General features: G+C 42.7%; 1 protein-coding gene across 7 annotated transcripts in view; it reads left to right on the top strand.

Moving 5' to 3' along the window:
* PARP6 (poly(ADP-ribose) polymerase family member 6) overlaps positions 1–12098 on the top strand; it is a 30094-nt gene extending 17996 nt beyond the window's left edge. For 4 of the 7 annotated variants that reach the window (XM_054562792.1, XM_054562903.1, XM_054563058.1 and 1 more), the window contains 9 exons: positions 895–962; positions 2455–2503; positions 2747–2859; positions 3770–3842; positions 4563–4632; positions 10215–10294; positions 11082–11145; positions 11314–11398; positions 11742–12098. In XM_054562792.1, coding sequence (XP_054418767.1) covers positions 895–962; positions 2455–2503; positions 2747–2859; positions 3770–3842; positions 4563–4632; positions 10215–10294; positions 11082–11145; positions 11314–11398; positions 11742–11844 — 705 coding nt within the window. In that variant the 3' untranslated portion in view covers positions 11845–12098. Of the gene's footprint in view, positions 1–894; positions 963–2454; positions 2504–2746; positions 2860–3769; positions 3843–4562; positions 4633–10214; positions 10295–11081; positions 11146–11313; positions 11399–11741 lie in introns of those variants that run through there. The other 3 variants (XM_054562979.1, XM_054562844.1, XR_008528264.1) reach the window with 2 other exon arrangements.
* The last annotated feature ends 4878 nt before the right edge of the window (positions 12099–16976 follow it).

Here is a 16976-nt window from a genome sequence, read left to right as displayed (position 1 = left end):
GTACTCTGCCCTTCACCTGTCCCACTCAAACGTTGTAGTCTGAAATGTTTGGAATTTGTGGGAGTGGAGTGAATATTTAGAGATGCTACTCAGATTCCTTACTGTGTTTTCTTTAGTCTTCCCTCCTGTTCTGTTTTGTTAGCACTTGTTACTCCTCTCTCTCAACCTTTACGTTTGCTGCTAGTTCCTTAACGAGTTGTTCATATTTAATGTTTGCCCCATAGTTCTTAGAGAATTAGAGAAGTGAGGTAAAGACCTCTGCCCAGGGTTGGGAGGCTGAGGAGGGGGGCTTGGAGGTAAGGAACTAGACCCAGGAGCCTGCATCTTCTATCCTTCTAGGGGTGGGGCAGCCACATGGAGCAGTGACCATCCTTTGACTCAAGGCTGTTCCTCACCAGACTTCCCCACCCCTCGTCTGCAGTCTCTGCATGAATAGACATTCATTTGTGCTCATTTACAGGTGGGCCTCTTCTCAGCAAATCCTATATATTGCAATTCAGATTAGCAAGTAAGAGACACCAAGGAGGGATGATTTACTTGTCAGAAGGACTCTGCTTTATGTAAAGTTTTACCACAGGATTCCTTAGCTTATTCGTTTTGGACATTGATTTTATTTATGTTTTGATTTATAATCAACTTTGTAAGGCTGTAAGAATTGCATAAAATGAGGGAGACCCACCTGCATGTTGTTTTGTAAGCATCTTCAGTCATTTTCATATTTATTTATGAATTTTCCCAGTCTGACCAGGCTCCTTGTGGGTGGAAACCCCATCTCCTCTTGCCTTTGTGTGGCCGTGAATGCCTACTTTGCCCTGGGCCCTGATAGTCAGTCTGTGGAAAGTGGGAGGGTTCCCACTACTCCTGGAAGTTAAACATATGGCCGTTGTCTTACAGGGCTCCTATCTGGAAATCAAGAAGCAGATGGACAAGCTGGATCCCTTGGCCCATCCTCTCCTGCAGTGGTATGGATAGAATGGTTATTTTTCCCAGAGTGGAGCAGGGTCACGGTATTAGACATAGAGCCTGCACCTTCTCTTAGAGACAGTTTCAGCTTTTTTCTTCTTTCCTGGGCTTGTATATGTCGCGGCTGCTTTGTCTTGGGGTTATCATTGACACATCCGAGAACTTAGGTCCTACAGAGAGCCCACAAATTCTGAGATGTCTCAACTTCTCTATAGGGGTTTCTTATTTTCCTACAGGTTTTTGAGTGCCTCTTTCATGTAGGAATTAAACACTTTCATTTCAAATAAGTTTCTGTGCATCCAGAGAGGTGTTATCTCCCCCTTCTACTCCCTGTCCTTGTCTCGAAGTCCACCCTATTGAGGTAGACTGTCCAGAGCCTGGAAGGCACTATTTTTCCCTTCTAGCAAAGATTCTGACTATTCTCTACTGCCCTCAATCTCCACCCTCCCTCCCCGATCTGGGTTTCTGTTCTGTTTTTTTTCCTTTCCTTTTCTTTTTTATTTTCTTTTCTTTTTTAGAGAGAGAAGGGAGGGAGAAACAGAGGGAGAGAAACACTGATGTGCGGGAGAAACATCGATGAGTTGCTTCTCGCTCACCCTCAACCAGGGACCTGGCCTGCGACCCAGGCATGTGCCCTGACGGGGAATGGAACCAGCGACCTTATGGTTTCCAGGACTACGCCCAGCCCACTGAGCCACACCAGCCGGGGCTTCTGTTCTGTTTTCTTGACATAGCTTTTCCCTTTCTTCTTAGTCTGCTTTTGACAGCAGTACTTTCTCAGTGCAGCATGCTCCCTTTTAGCATGAGGAGTGAGCAGGCATAGATCCTTGAGGCATGAGGGTGGCATCAAAAGTACATGGGTGAAAGCATAAAAAACCGAAATCATCCACTATTGGAGATAATGCTCCTTTGCTGAGGCTTCAGTGTTTTATGCCTTTGTTTCTCTCCTGTGCTCTGAGTTCAGTCTACATACAACCCAGTCTACCTCTGAATCCTCAGGAAGTTTGTTCTAGTTTCTTCTGTTTCTCCAGCCCAAGCAGTAACTTCCCACCCACTCTTTGCCATCTCTTAAGAGCCATCAGGCTTCCTCTGAGCTCAGGTGGGACAGCTCCTGAGTCTAGTTCTAAGTTTCTAATCTCAAGGATAAGTCACCACCATAATACAGACCCTCCTTTCTGATTTTTTTAGCTGACCTCTTGTGCTCTTCATTTTGTTCTTTTCTTTTCCTAGATGCAGCAGCTCCCCTTCCACCCTTCTCTTTTTTTCATCCATTATCTAATTATCAGTAACTAGCTTCCCTTTTACATTTTAATATACAAACATTACTACCCAAGGGAATATTCAGATAGTGACCTGGATATTTCACAGAATTCAGACAGCTCTGGAATTCTTGCTTGTTCTCCCAGGCGCACAGCAAGGCAGCCACTTTGTTCAGGTTGGTCTAACTACACACTGATTCTGTCCTTTTCCTTTTTTTCTGTTTTGTCCTAGGATCATCTCTAGCAACAGGTCACACATCGTCAAACTACCTCTCAGCAGGGTAAGTGATCTTTCTCCCTCTAATTTCTAAATTTCTGATGAGAGGCAGAGAGGGCCTCCAAACCAGCCCACCACATTGGTAGACTTGCCTGGTTGCCTCTGTCCATCAATAGTAGTCTTTGGGCCTAAGCATATTTCCCTTATTTGGGGTCATTGCAAACCTAATTTGCTCCTTATCCCCAACCCTTCCCTCCCTGATCTCCATTTCTGCTCTGTTTTTCTGACCCCACCCCACCCTGGGCAGCAGCTGAAGTTCATGCACACCTCACACCAGTTCCTCCTGCTGAGCAGCCCTCCTGCCAAGGAGGCACGGTTCCGGACCGCCAAGAAGCTCTATGGCAGCACTTTTGCCTTCCAGTGAGGAGTGTGGAGATGGGGATGGGGGACAACAAATAATGTAGCGTGACGGGCGAGCAAGTTCACTAGAGATGAATGAGTTTGTGTTGCCTATGTCCATCAACCAATCAGTCAGCAGTTAGTTATTGAGTGCTGTTGTGGTAGGTGCTGTAGAGGATAAAAAGATACATATGAGTTTGTCCCATAGCTGGAGGATTGCAGGTTTGAACCCCAGCCCAGGTGCATATGATCCCTGGTCCAGGCACGTGTGGAAGGCAACAGATAGATGTTTTTCTCTTGCTTTCATCATTGTTTCTCTTCCTTTCTCTCAAAAAAGCAATGAAAAAAATGTGCTCAGGTGAGAATTAAAAAAAAGATACATATGATGTGGTCTTTACTCTCAGTTGAGGAGAAATGGCATTTACACATAAAAAGATAGCTGAAGACACAGACTGGAGGGATTAGATCTGAAAGTTACTTTGAGGAAATTCCTCAGTTGAGGAGGCGAGAGAGAGAGCGAGCCATATTAAAGGTGATGCAAAGGGAGTGGTGGTACACCCTTCTCAAAGTAGACATGAATTCAGGACTGGAATCTGTATATGGATTCAGTGATAAGTTTATTGAGTTTGAGAATTTTAATTTGAAATATAGGAAAATAGGCCAATGAGAATAGTGAATCAGTAGCTGAGAATTTAGGATGGGACCTGCTAAAGCACAGAAGAGAGAATGGGACTGGAAATTAAAATATAGGAGTTAGCAACACACACACATCTTGCATGCCTGTGACTGTGTCCATGTGCATGTCCGTCACCAGGTATATGTATCCATCCTCATGTCCTGTGTGGGTGAGAATGGGTGGGAATGGCAACCTTGGAAGTGCTTTTGGGAACATCACACCATAAAGGGACACATGTTCTATCCTGCCTTACAGTGGGTCCCACATTGAGAATTGGCATTCGATCCTGCGCAATGGGCTGGTGAATGCATCCTACACAAAACTGCAGGTGAGGCTGTGATCCTTTTTTCTTTCTCTGCATCCCCTTTCTGCCCCACTCAGTTTTGGGGAAATCTACTCTAGAGTATCCAGCTGTTTTTGCCTGAGCATGTTCAAATCTAGCCTGCCATGTGACTTCCCTAGGGAGGAACTGTATGTATAGAATGAATGTGGCTGTTGTATATTTTACCCCAGACTCTGCTTTTTGGTGGTTTTGGGAAAGTGAATGTAGCTGTAGGCAGGCATATGAATTGCTAATTGCAGCCACTAGATGAATTTTAACCTATTAGAACTTTACAATACATGTGACTCATGTATTGTAAATACATTCAGAGAGTTGATATAGGAGACTTATTTGTTTGCCCTGTGAGATTCCAAGGAACAGTTACTGTCCTTCCTCCTGGCTACCTGTTCTATAATTCCTTGTTTTTTTGAAATCTGCCTGTGTACCTACCAAAGCTTGGGGATAGGACCGTGGATTCTGAGGCACTGACTCAGTGGATCTACTATTCCTCACTCCCCAGGGCTTCAATATCTAGTATTCCATAGACAAAGGGGTTAATCTGCATCCATTTTTCAGCCATTCAGCTTTTTAGTAGTAGATGCCTAGAGTTATCTGAATGAGAGAGATAAGGGAGGGACAGGGGACTAGATAAGCCTTGTGGCTACCTAATACACAGCCATGGGAGGGCCCAGGCTCATATTGCTCATCCTGGTGTTTCCCTGCAAGCTGCATGGAGCAGCCTATGGCAAAGGCATCTACCTGAGCCCCATCTCCAGTATTTCCTTTGGATACTCAGGTAAGAAATACTCTCTGGCCATCCTGACTTTATTTATATTGCATCCAGTTTGTGAATACATGATCTGTGCTCTCTCCTCCTCCTCCATCATGGATACTAGGTCTATGTCAGCTCTTTCCCCAATTGTGGATATAGTCTGTCTTTCTCAACTTTTTTTTCATTAGAAATTTGGATTCTTCACAAGGTGAGGCCATTTATCTTCCTTTCTCTTAGGTAATCCCTTTTTTCCATGGGAATGGTTCTATTACAGAGTCTTGGCCCTGGGAGTTGGTTAGGGAATAGCTGGAAAATGAAACTAGGATTTTTGTGGACCACATTTTTGGTATTGGGAATAGCCCATCATTATAAATTGTGTGTGTGCACATGTGCATGAGAGGTTTATATGTGAATACACTTGAAAGTTTGAGTCCTTTTCCATTGGCTTACATTTCTGAACACATTGTTCTTCTCTCTGTCAACCATCTTTTAAACCATGTTTAATTATATACTATGATAGTAGTCATATTGAATGCAAGAAAAAGCACTTTATTCCCAAGATAAGGCATGAATGAGTTCCAGATTCTACTCAGGAGATAAGTCCAGCTTTGTCCTGCTCAGAAAATGATTCTGACTTAGAATTCTCGCAGTGTTCCAGGTTCATGTCTTAATTCCTTTTCTGTATTCTTTTGTTCTTTTTCTAGTCTCTGTATACAAAGGAGAACCATCATTTAGTTGCATGTCTCCCACATGAAGGGGACAGTGCTAGAGTTTTTATAGATTATTTCATATCCTCCAGTAATTATAACTGTTATAAAGATTAGAAAACTTAGGTTCAGAGTCTCAGAACTAGAAACATCTCTAACAACAGAATGAACCAAAGTAGAAGAGAAAATTTCAATAAGAACCAAAGTCAACCAAATAAAAAAAGATAGAATTGATAGAACCCAAAAGCCAAAAAAGTTGATTCTTGCCCTAGCTAGTGTGGCTCAGTGGATTGAGCACTTGCCTACAATCCAAAAAGTTGCTAGTTCGATTCCTAGTCAGGGCACATGTGTGGATTGTGGGCCATATCCCCAGTAGGGAGTATGTGAGAAGCAACTAATTGATGTATCTTCCAGACACTGATGTTTCTCTCCTTCTCTTTCTCCCTCCTTTCTCCTCTCTTTAAAAGTAAATAAATAGCATATTTTTTAAAAAAGAAGTTGATCCTTGGCTGGTGTGGCTTGGTGGATTGAGTGCTGACCTGTGAATCAAAGGGTTGTTGCTGCAATTCCCAGTCAGGGCACATGCCTGGGTTGCAAGCCAGGTCCCCAGTTGGGAGCATGAGCGGCAATTGATGTTTCTCTCTTCTCTTCCTCCCTCCCTTCCCTTCCCCTCTTTCTAAAAATAAGTAACATTTTTTTTTTTAAAAATAAAATAATTTTTAGAAGTTGATTCTTTTAAAGAACTAAAAACAAACCAAAAAACCCCATAAAGCTGGGTAGACTGATTAAGAAGAAAAAGAGCACCATCAGATGAATGAAAAAGGGAACATAATTACAGATATAACAATTTAAAAAGTTAATGGGAAAATTTTGTCAACTTTATGCCAATACTTTGAAGACTTTGACAGAATGGATAAATTCCTAGAAAAATATAACTAAAAACTGATTCAAGAAGAAATAGAAAGCCTAAATAGCTCTAAAACTATAAAAGGCATTGAAATAGTAGTTAAAATTTTATAGACACAGCCCCCTGACACACACACACACACACACACACAAAAACCCAAAAAACTCACCTAGCTCAGATAGCTTTCAAGTCAGTTTTAAACCAGACTTTCAAGGAACAGATTTTGACACAATTTTATACAAAATCATCCAGAGAATAGAAAAAGATGGAATTACAAGTATAAAAGATTGGTATATTTGACTGTATTAAAACTAAAAAATTCTGTTTATCAGAAGACATCTTAAAGTGAAAAACAAGCTACAAAACAGGGAAGACATTTGCAACACATAAAACCACAAAAGATTAGTAATAAAAATACATTTTAAAAACTCTTACAAATCAGTAAGAAAAAAAAAATCAATAAAACTAGGCAGGTGACATGCAGAGACATGTCACTGAAGAAATGCTCAACCACTATTAATCAAGGAAGTAATATCAAGACCAAAATGACTTATTTTAGCACCCATATGGATTAGCAAAAATTAAGAAATCTGATAATATATCTGATTGTTCCAGAGGTTGTAGATCATGATCTCTTATTGCTTATGTGCGTATAAATTGGTACAACCACTTCATGTTAAAGCTGAGAAATTTTATCCCAGTGACCCAGCATTTTCATTCCTGCATATGTGCAAACAAAGGTGTGTACACAAATATTCAAAGAATACTGTTACTGTAACAGCACATCTTGGAAACAAGTCAAGTGCTCATCATCAGGAAAACGGGTAAATAAATTTTAATGCATCCTCACGATTATTATTCAGTGATGAAAATGAATGAACAGTGGCGTTCAACAACATGGAAAAACCTTAGTAAAAAAAGGCAAGCCTCAGCATGACTGATGTGGCTCAGTTTGTTGGTTATTGTCCCACAGATTGAAAGGTCTCCCGTTCAGTTTCCAATCAGGGCACATTCCTGCATTGCATGTTCAGTCCCTGGTTGGGGTGCATACAAGAGGCAACCTATTGACATTTCTCTCTTGCATCGATGTTTCTCTCCCTCTTTCTCCGTCCCTTCCCCTCTCTCTAAAAATATATGAACTCTTTTTTGAAAAAGGCAAACCCTAGTATGCACTGCCTTTTTTATATTGTTCAAAAGGAAACAAACATTATTTAGGTGGGTGTTTGTGTGAGATAAAACTAAAGAAATTTCAGGATGGTGGTTACCTTCAAAGGGAGGCAGATAGTTGGGATAGGGTAAGAGCATGTAGTTAAATGTAAGTCACCAGTAAATGTTTCAGTTCTTAGGTATTCTTTGTCCTATTAAATAACCGACAATGTGCATGAACCAAATGTTAGGATTAATCAAAACAGGGTAAGTGCCCAATAAATGTTGAGTAAATGGGTACATGGATCTCATTGTGTGTGCCTGGGTCTAAAGTGGAGTGGGGTTGTTGTAGCCTTTTTGGCTTCTTTGTCTAGAGTCCTCAATTTTTGTCTTTGTCCCTGCCTGACCTTGCCTCTAATTAAGCTTATTATTTTCCAAATAGTGAAATTCTCCCAGTTCTCAGTGCCCACAAGATTCTTTCTTCTTGTTTATTTTCTCCCTGTTGTCTCCTCATTGGTCTTTGTTTACCACTAAGTGCCTAAATACCATTAATTATCAGATGGAGCCAGGAATCTCTACTGACTTCTTATTTTTCTTCATCACTTTACTGATTACTTAAAAACATCATGTTATGATACCATTCTTCTCCAATGGATTTTATTAGGGTTATAGATCATCTCATCCAATCCTGTACTACATAGATAAGAAAGCTGAAACCTAGAGAAGTTAAATGACTTTGGGGTCACACAGCTGTGAGTAGCAGAGCTAAGACCGGAATCCAGATCTCCTAACTTTTAGGGCAATGTCCTTACTTGTATTGGACTGACTTAAATACCCCATAGGTACTTGAGTCTCTGTGACAGTAGGTAGAATCTGTGCAACTGTCTTAACTTACTGTGGTTACTCCAGCATTTGGTCAACTTTATCTTCTTGTATGTTTCCTTCTACCATAATCTGCTCTGCTGTTCTCTCTTCTTCCTCAAGGTAGCCTTGTGGCGTTGGGTGCCCTCTGGGAGTGGTGTAGAGAGCATCCCTTTGACTAGCAGAGTATCCCTTTGACTGGTGGATCCTCCAATGACTTGGTCAGAATATTATGCAGGTTAAAATGAGGGCCAATGAGAAAGGTGGTGGTAAACTCCATTTGTTTAGAGACTTGGAATAAGTATATACTCCAGACACACAATGTCCAGGGATTATTCTAGCCATCATGTTCTCAGGGTCTGGTTTTGGGAAACTGACCAAAGATTACTGGGGCAGTGTGGATAGGACAGTGTGCAACAGGATTGGGATGGCACAAGTAAGGGCCATCTCTAAGACCAGCCATAGAAATCACATGGTTCTTTCCTATCCTCGGGGTTAGAATCTGAAAGAATTTCATTCAAGAGTCTTGCACTGAAATACCCAGGTTGAAAAGGTCATGTTTTGATGCAGAGCTAAATCTAGTTCAGGCTAAAAGAGAAGGTAGAATTGTCAGTAAGTGTCTGTAAGAAGAAGAAATTAGCCGTTCAAGTCTTGAAGCTCCCATTGCCCTCAGTTCTGTTCAGGCCATAAACCTGTCATGGAACTTCAGTGTGAGTGCATGATGAATGGACAGCCTGTGTAGGGAAGAACATCAGTCCAGTGGTTATCATCCCCAGAGCTACAAAATGGATATAAAAAGACCAAAGATTGAAGAAGAGTAGAGTTAGTAATAAGAGAAAGTTCCAGGATGGTTAATAAAAGCCCTGCCTCTGGCCTGTAACAATAGCGTCATTTCCCATCTCATCCATCTTCCTCTCTGTCTCATATGTGCACAAGACTGTGATGTGACTAGGCCTGTGCTAAAGCTGAGCATAGAGACTGACGTCCTAATCACAAGCCAAAAGGAGTTGGGAGTAGGGGCACACAAACACTGTTTTGTATCTAAATAAGAAAAATCCAGAATGAGTCTCTAAATGTTATAAACAGGACTATTCATTAGGGGGTAAGGATGGTGGAGGATTAAGATAGGGCGGAATCTGGACAGAATTGGCACCACTCCCCAAAAGTAGGGGAAGACTTTCCAAAGGAAGCAGGATTCTTGAAGGTTTTTGCCATTGTGGTTATCAGTGGGAAATTATTTATCACCTGTTGTGCTCTCTCCCTTTTCTCTTGAATGACTCTGGTTACAGTATTTTATGTAACTTTGAGACTAGAGCATATCTGACCTGCTGTGTTTGCATCTTTGCACATTTCACTCAGCTTGGCATTTGATCTGAAGTGTTGACATCACACTCCCTTAGGCCCCTCATTCTTGTCTCATTTCACATGTTATTCCCCTACCTTGGAACCCTTCCTTGATTCCCTGATGTTCTCAGGATGAACTCTCGTTGCCTTCCTGTAGCCTGCAAAGGCCTACTTGACCTGATCCTAGCTCACCTCTTAGATATCATCTCTTGCCACTCCTCTGCCATTGAGTATGCTCCGTGCAAACCAAGCCATACTAGTTTTTTCCTCCAGGACTTCTATATCCTGTTACCTATGCCCAGAACACTGCCTGTCTTCATATAACCAAGTCTTTCAAATCCTAGAGTTCTCAGCCTAGCTGTCACCAGGAAGCCTTCTTCAAACCCCTAGGTTAGGTTCCTTCTCTCCCCTGGCTTACACAGTGCTCTATATCCTCCCCATCACAAGTTACATACTGTGTTGTAATTACTTGCTCTTTGCCTGTACTCTCCACCAGACTAAATTTTGCGAGGAAAGATAACCTTGTTTGTTTTATTCACTGCTGTATTGACCGTTGTCTAGCTCAGTGCCTGGCACATAGTAGGCACTTGAGTAAATGTTTGATTAAGGATGAATGAACTGGGTTTGTTCTTCCATGACAGGAATGGGAAAAGGACAGCACAGGATGCCTTCCAAGGATGAGCTGGTCCAGAGATATAACAGGATGAATACCATCCCCCAGGTATTATGTGTTGGCCCTGCTCCAGTGAGGCAGAACCCTTTTCTTGGGATCAGTTTTGGCTACAGAAATGGATGGGCAAACAGTGGTGGAGGTGGTAGGTAGTTTGAAGATCATCTGAAGGAATCAGCTATGTTCTAAGATGAACACACTTCCAGAGTCTTAAGTGGCCTCAGTCATAATGATGAAAGCAGAACTGAGTTTATGAAAAAATGCAGTGACATGAAAATGTAAAGATGGAAGCTGTGAACTCATTCAGACTGGTTATGGGAAAGTGAGATAGAGAGAGAGATACTGGGTTACTGGCTGGGAAGAGAGAGAGAGAGAGAGAGAGAGAGACTGGTGGAGGGGGGCGTGGTGTGTGTGTGTGTGTGTGAGAGAGAGAGAGAGAGAGAGTGTTACTGGGGTGTGTGTGTGTGTGTGTGTGTGTGTGAGAGAGAGAGAGAGAGAGAGTGTTACTGGGGGGGGGGGGGTGTGTGTGTGTGTGTGTGTGTGTGTGTGTGTGTGTGTGTGTGTTTTTGTTTTTTTTTTTACTGGCTGGGACTCCAGGATATCCCTGATTGCTGTGTGTGTGTTACTGGCTGGGAACCCAGGATATCCCTGATCGCTGTGTGTGTGTTACTGGCTGGGAACCCAGGATATCCCTGATCCATGTGTGTGTGTGTGTGTGTGTGTTTGTTTTACTGGCTGGGAACCCAGGATATCCCTGATCCCTACCCATCACCAGCTAACCAGGCTCTATAGGGAAAATTATAGTAGTCTACCTGGCTCTGCTTGCTTTCTCTTCCAGACCCGATCCATTCAGTCAAGGTTCCTGCAGAGTCGGAATCTAAACTGTATAGCACTTTGTGAAGGTAGGTGGCTCACCCAATTCCTGTTTTTCTGGGTCCCCAATGTTTCTTTTTGGTGCATCTACGACACAATATCCAGCCACGGGTGATGTTGAAACAACACGTCTTTCCTCCTCTGCCTGGACTCTGACCTAAGCATTATAGTTGTAACCTCTGGTCCCTTCTTCTCAGTGATTACATCTAAAGACCTCCAGAAGCATGGGAACATCTGGGTGTGCCCTGTGTCCGACCATGTCTGCACACGGTTCTTCTTTGTGTAAGTCTAGGAGGGTACCTTGGGAATTACTCTGAGGACTGAGGGTGGGGGAGTGCTGGTGTATGAAAACTAGAGAGTCTGTTTCTGTTACCCGAGACCTGCCCCTGGCTACGTGAGTGCAGCTGGCACGGGGACTTTCCCCTTGGAGGCTGGGAATGCCTATAGATCAGGGTCTGTTTAGAGGAAACTAGATAAGTTGAATCTCTTCCGTTCTATGGGGAACAAAAAAAGGGTTTTTACTTCTGGGATGGGACAGCCCACCTCCAAATACAGTTCCACTGGTTGACATTTTTTTCCGGTATTATTCTCCCTCTTATGCTCACACTTGCCCTATCTTTGGCAGATATGAGGATGGTCAGGTGGGCGATGCCAACATTAATACTCAGGACCCCAAGATACAGAAGGAAATCATGCGTGTGATCGGAACTCAGGTTTACACAAACTGAGGGGGCCCCAGCCCTCGTACCACCCCTGTTCCCCCAGGATCGATATGCCCTTATTAAAGGACTCAGGAGGAGCAGGCAAGGCTGCCCTGAAAAATCAAGGGGCCATTACCAAGGGGCAGGAAAAGGATAGAAGAGGCAGCCTTCATGGTGGAGATTGACCCAGGAACCACCCCACATTTGGATGGACCAGACTGATCCCCTATTCCTGATTTTCCCAGTTGAATTTACCCTGTTTGTAAATAAAACAATAAAATGGAAGGTGCTGTGGACTGGATATGATCACTGTGGTCTGCCTGGCCTTGGACCAGCACCTACCCCAAGCCCCCAAAAGGGGGTAGGGTTGGGGAGAGTGGAGTATCATGAGGGTTGGGACTATTTCAGTTGAGAGGGGTCAAAGCTGAGTCCATCTAGTGTAGTGTTCTACAGATCTGTCTACATTTTAATCAGTGGATTAGATAAAGAAGGGAAATTAGCAGTTAGGCAGATGACACAAACTGAGACGGACATAGAATCCAATACCACTGATGAACTGTTTCTCAAGATTTAAAAGGACCATTGAGGCAAATCAGCTCAGATTTCCTGCCTGTGGAAATTAGATCACATTAGGACCTCTGCTTTCTTCACAAAAACCTATCCATTCTTCCTCGCTCTGTATCTCAGGGGCTGGGCCCTTACTTCCTCTTCCCAGCTATTTCTTTGGGATAGGGAGGTGGGGGGAGAACTGGCAGGTACAGGAAGTTGAGTTTGTCTCTACTGGAAATCTATAAAAAGAGCCTAAGGAAATGCAGCCTCTCAGAAAGTAACAAAATCCAGATTCTCCAGGGCCAGCCAGCAAGGTGAGGGAAGACAGGTGTTTCTAGACTAATTGCTTCAATGAAATCTATCTACCTTTTGAAATTTCCACTGCCAACCTCTGCTGGCCTTTCAGGTTGTACTCCATATACAATACCTAAAACCCTAAGTTAGTTTTACGAGACAGGTTGGACATTGCCAAATAGTTTGAAATGTTAATGAAGAAAACAGGAACAGAAGCACAGAAAAAAAAAATTTTTTTAAGCATTTAAACAAGCCTGGCTTTTCAAGTTACAGGCACACCTTGGAGATACAACAGGTTCCATTTCAGACCACTGCAGCAAAGCAAGTATCTCAGTGAAGCAAGTTGTAATCTTTTTGCTGATGGAGAATATTGCCTTCAGTTTGTTAAAAAACAAACAAACACGCAACGTCTGTGAGGTGCAATAAAGCAAAATACAATAAAATGAAGTCTGCCTCCCAATAAATTCAATTTTAAAAAAAACAAGGTCTGCCTATATAGGTCTTTTATTGTTATATCTTCTTGACTTACAAATCCTGTGCTAGATCAGCTATTTTCTTTCATTACCTTCACCCTACTTTGGAGATAACCTTCTTTGCCTGGCTTCCTTACCTGCTTTGCAGTTCCTGACATGCCTTCACTTGGAAGTACCATTCTTAAGGTCCATCGCCCTAGGAGCTGTTTCTTTAAATTCTTTACCTGTTCTTGTTCAAGACTACTATATTCTGACTTTACAGGTCTCTTAAGGCGCTCTTCCCATTCAGGTTTAAGATCTAGCTGAAATCCTCTTCACTAAGTAAATGACCCCATCAGGGAACCCACCCTAATTGATGTTCCTGCCTCCTGGAAAGACTCCTGCAGCTTATCTTACAGTATCAGGGATAGGTAATATCTTTAATTTTTACTTGGTAGGTGCTACACATTATGCTAAGCAATTTAATAATTTGCTAACACTTTGGCTTACTGTGTGTTTGGCATTGTTGTAAGTGCTCTACATCTATTGATTGATACAGTTCTCACAATAAGCCTATATTATAGGAGGTGCCATTATTCCCATTTTGTAGATGAGAAAATAGAGGCACAGAAGATAAGTGATTTGTCCATGTTCCACAGCTAGCGAATAACTGACTCCAGAACTGCTGTTCTGGTTGTATACTAGATAGCCTTTCAAATTTTACAAATGTTTCATTTCATCTTGACAATAAAAGGTGGAAGATAGTTTTCTCTCAAGATTTTAATGTGTTTAAGGTCATACAGCTTAGTTAAGGGCAATGCTGGGTTTTTAACCAGATCTGCCCTACTCAAGGACCTGACCTCTTAATCATTCTTTCACATCCCCTCAGGTTCTCAAACTGCTCTCACTGGTTTTCCAGCAACTGAACCTAGGTGCTTGACTATTCAAATGGTGTAACATTTTTTTGCTCTATTTTCAGAAATTGTCAATAGATATTCCTCAGTTGTAAGCATTTCTTACAATTTTTCTTTATCAGTGGCAGATGACATAGTACGTACTAGTAAACAATGGAAAAAAGTAATGAACATGGGGTCTATTACCAGAAAAACACAAATACCTGAGCTAATCTCATGGGTGTCACTTTTTTTAGAATATATGCATGATGACAGTCTGTCTTTTATGCCAAAAAAATTGTAAAGTTAAATACAGCAGGTCCTCAAGTAACAAGTCTTTATAACAATGAGATGCTATAGGAACAATTACCCTTCAGTAAAATTGACCTAGTTGCATGCTGTTTCACTTAGTCATAGAAAGCTACCGATGACATTATAAGTGAGGATTTACTGAACCCTATTTTATAGTTTTCCATGTAAAAGCAACAGGACCCTGAATCTGAGGTGTCTGAACGCCAGAGGCCAAGGCTATTGCAAATACTGCACGCTGTGACCTACCTTTCATAGAGAGTCCTGGGCTCAAGCAGCCCTACTTCATTTAGACCTGGGCATGCTTATATAGGGCTAGGGCCAGGGACAGGAAAAGAAATATTTTCCTCAATTAGTTCCAGGTGGAGGGTAGATGACTCTGCTTTCTGGATTGAGAACTCAAAAACCCTGGGAGCTTAACTTTTTCCTTCCCTATCATGGTAATTTTCCATCCATGTAGGGTGTGGCCATGACTCAGTCTGTGGTGAGGATGTAGCCATTCATAGAGGAGGAGATTCCTGCTTGATTGCCTTTCATCTAGCCAGCGGGGAGAAGGGAAGAGTTTGGTGCTGAGTCATAACTGTTACTTAATAGCTTCTCACATGATGGATTCTGAGATGGAGGATTGGAAGATGTCTCAGCTTCTGGGAGTGGTGGGAAGGAATTCATGGGTCACAGAATTCTCCCAGACCCCTCTTCCTAGAAGGGTAGGAAGAGATTAGACTTCATTTGAGGGGACATCATTTTCTCTAGAGTATAGGACATTACATAAATATTTCTGAATGAATCCCCCTGCAATGAGACCAAAGATGTTACCCTAAGTTAAAAGTACTGCCTACCAAAATTACTTTATCTAGGAGAGAGACTAAAGTCTCCTTAGTTCTAGCTGTCATTATTGGGTAAGTGGGTTAGGCTACCTGGTGGTCAATGAATAGGGAGGTGGATACCAGAAGCATGGTGCAAGGAAAAAGCAGACTTTGATTGAACTGCAGCAGGAGGCCTTCCTGGGAAAAGTGGCACTTAGTCCATTGTTCTCTGATGCCTTTCTTGGTCTTCCAAATCCTGATTACTTTTGGGGTATAGGATCTGCATCCATTTGTATCTTTGGGAGCCTGAGCTCCAGCTACACTTGTAGGGAAGAGGGAGAGAGCACAGGGCCTCCAAAGGAGTGGTTTGGTGGACAGGATTAGCCTGCCCTAAGGAGGGTTGTCCTGTGAGCCTGAGCAGCCCTGGGCTTGACGAAGATTGCTGGAGGCGATATAAGCTGACAGGGTCATCTAGGCCGAGGCAGGACTTCTGCTGCTTCCCTCGTGCTTCTAAATACTGATGGGGCATTTCTTCAGGAGGGGATACCTGGATACACAGTTGCATTCAGAAAACATTCTTTACTGTTCCTTTCCCCGGGAATGGCCTTCCCACATCCATCTCTACCCTAACCAACCCTCCATCTCTTCCTCCATGAAACCTTCCCTTTCCCCGACAACCTGTTCTCTCTCTATACTCCAAAAGGCCAACTTTTTCTTCCATCTAGAATTTTTCTGGAGGGAACTCGGGAATTAAGATTTTGTGCCACCCTGGTGGGCCTGAAGAGCTCTTGGGAGTCTGAAGGAAGGCAGAGAATAAATGTAAGTCTACTTGGTCTGGGTCTTGGAAAGGCCATACACAAAGTCCAAAGTAATGATCACTTCTGCTTTCAACTTGACATTCAGGGCCTATGCACTGCCCTGGACATCTATGTTGTCCTGAGACAGAAATAACATGGCTGTTTCAGCCAGAGGCCAACAGGTCACATAACAGTATAGCCTGTAACCAGGGCAGAAGCTCATCTTTGGGCTCCAAGATAGGCTCCAGTATCGTTTGCTGACACACCTGCCCCATCAGAGACTCCAAATGGCCTTCAAGAGTTAAACCATTAAGCTTCAGATTCTGTGGTTCTGTAGCCCAGGATCCAAACAGGTAACATAGCAATCTACATCCTCACTCACACCCCAGTCCAGTGAACCTAGCAGCTACCCTTACCATCCTGCCAGGTTAGTGAGCACTGTGAAGGGCTGGCTCTAGGGGGAGGAGCCTGGTCTCTGGGACAGTCTGTCCTTTCTTAGCTTTCCAGTTTCCTGTAGTCTTGGGGTTACTTATTGCTGGGTCAAGGGAGTGAAGATTCAGGAGGATGGCCAATACAAAGGCAGACTAAGTTACCTGGATTCAGAAAAATGTCTTGGCACCAGTCGTAAGGACACAGTCATAGCCAATTCCCAGAGAAAGAGGGTGCCCATTGGGCACTGTTCTGTACTCATCCACACACATTATCTGATTAAAACCCACCCTACAAAGCAGGAATTGTCTTCAGCTTGCTTTTAAGGAACTGGACTCTTAAACATTAAATTACAGGATATAGTCATAGGGCTAGTGAGTGGAATTCAAACTAAAATACGGTGGAACCTAAGCTTGCTTCTATACTATGCTGCTTTTCAACAAAATGACAGTCACCTTAAACTCAGTTATGACAAATTTTCACCATGCATCTAATGTGAGCAGTGATATGTTGGATTTGTCTCTGCCTGACTTTCATGGTCAGCATTTTTATAACTGTTGGATGATCAACATCTGTAACCAAAGAGTAATAGTTTGCCACAAACTCTCCAGTTTAATAGATGCACATTTC

Source organism: Pteronotus mesoamericanus, unplaced genomic scaffold (assembly GCF_021234165.1).
Source record: "Pteronotus mesoamericanus isolate MK-2021 breed Mesoamerican mustached bat unplaced genomic scaffold, CSHL_Meso_final contig_100, whole genome shotgun sequence".
Classification (NCBI taxonomy): Eukaryota; Metazoa; Chordata; class Mammalia; order Chiroptera; family Mormoopidae; genus Pteronotus; species Pteronotus mesoamericanus.
The sequence above is the reverse complement of the archived record's forward strand: the minus strand, read 5'-3'. Positions and strand labels throughout refer to the sequence as shown.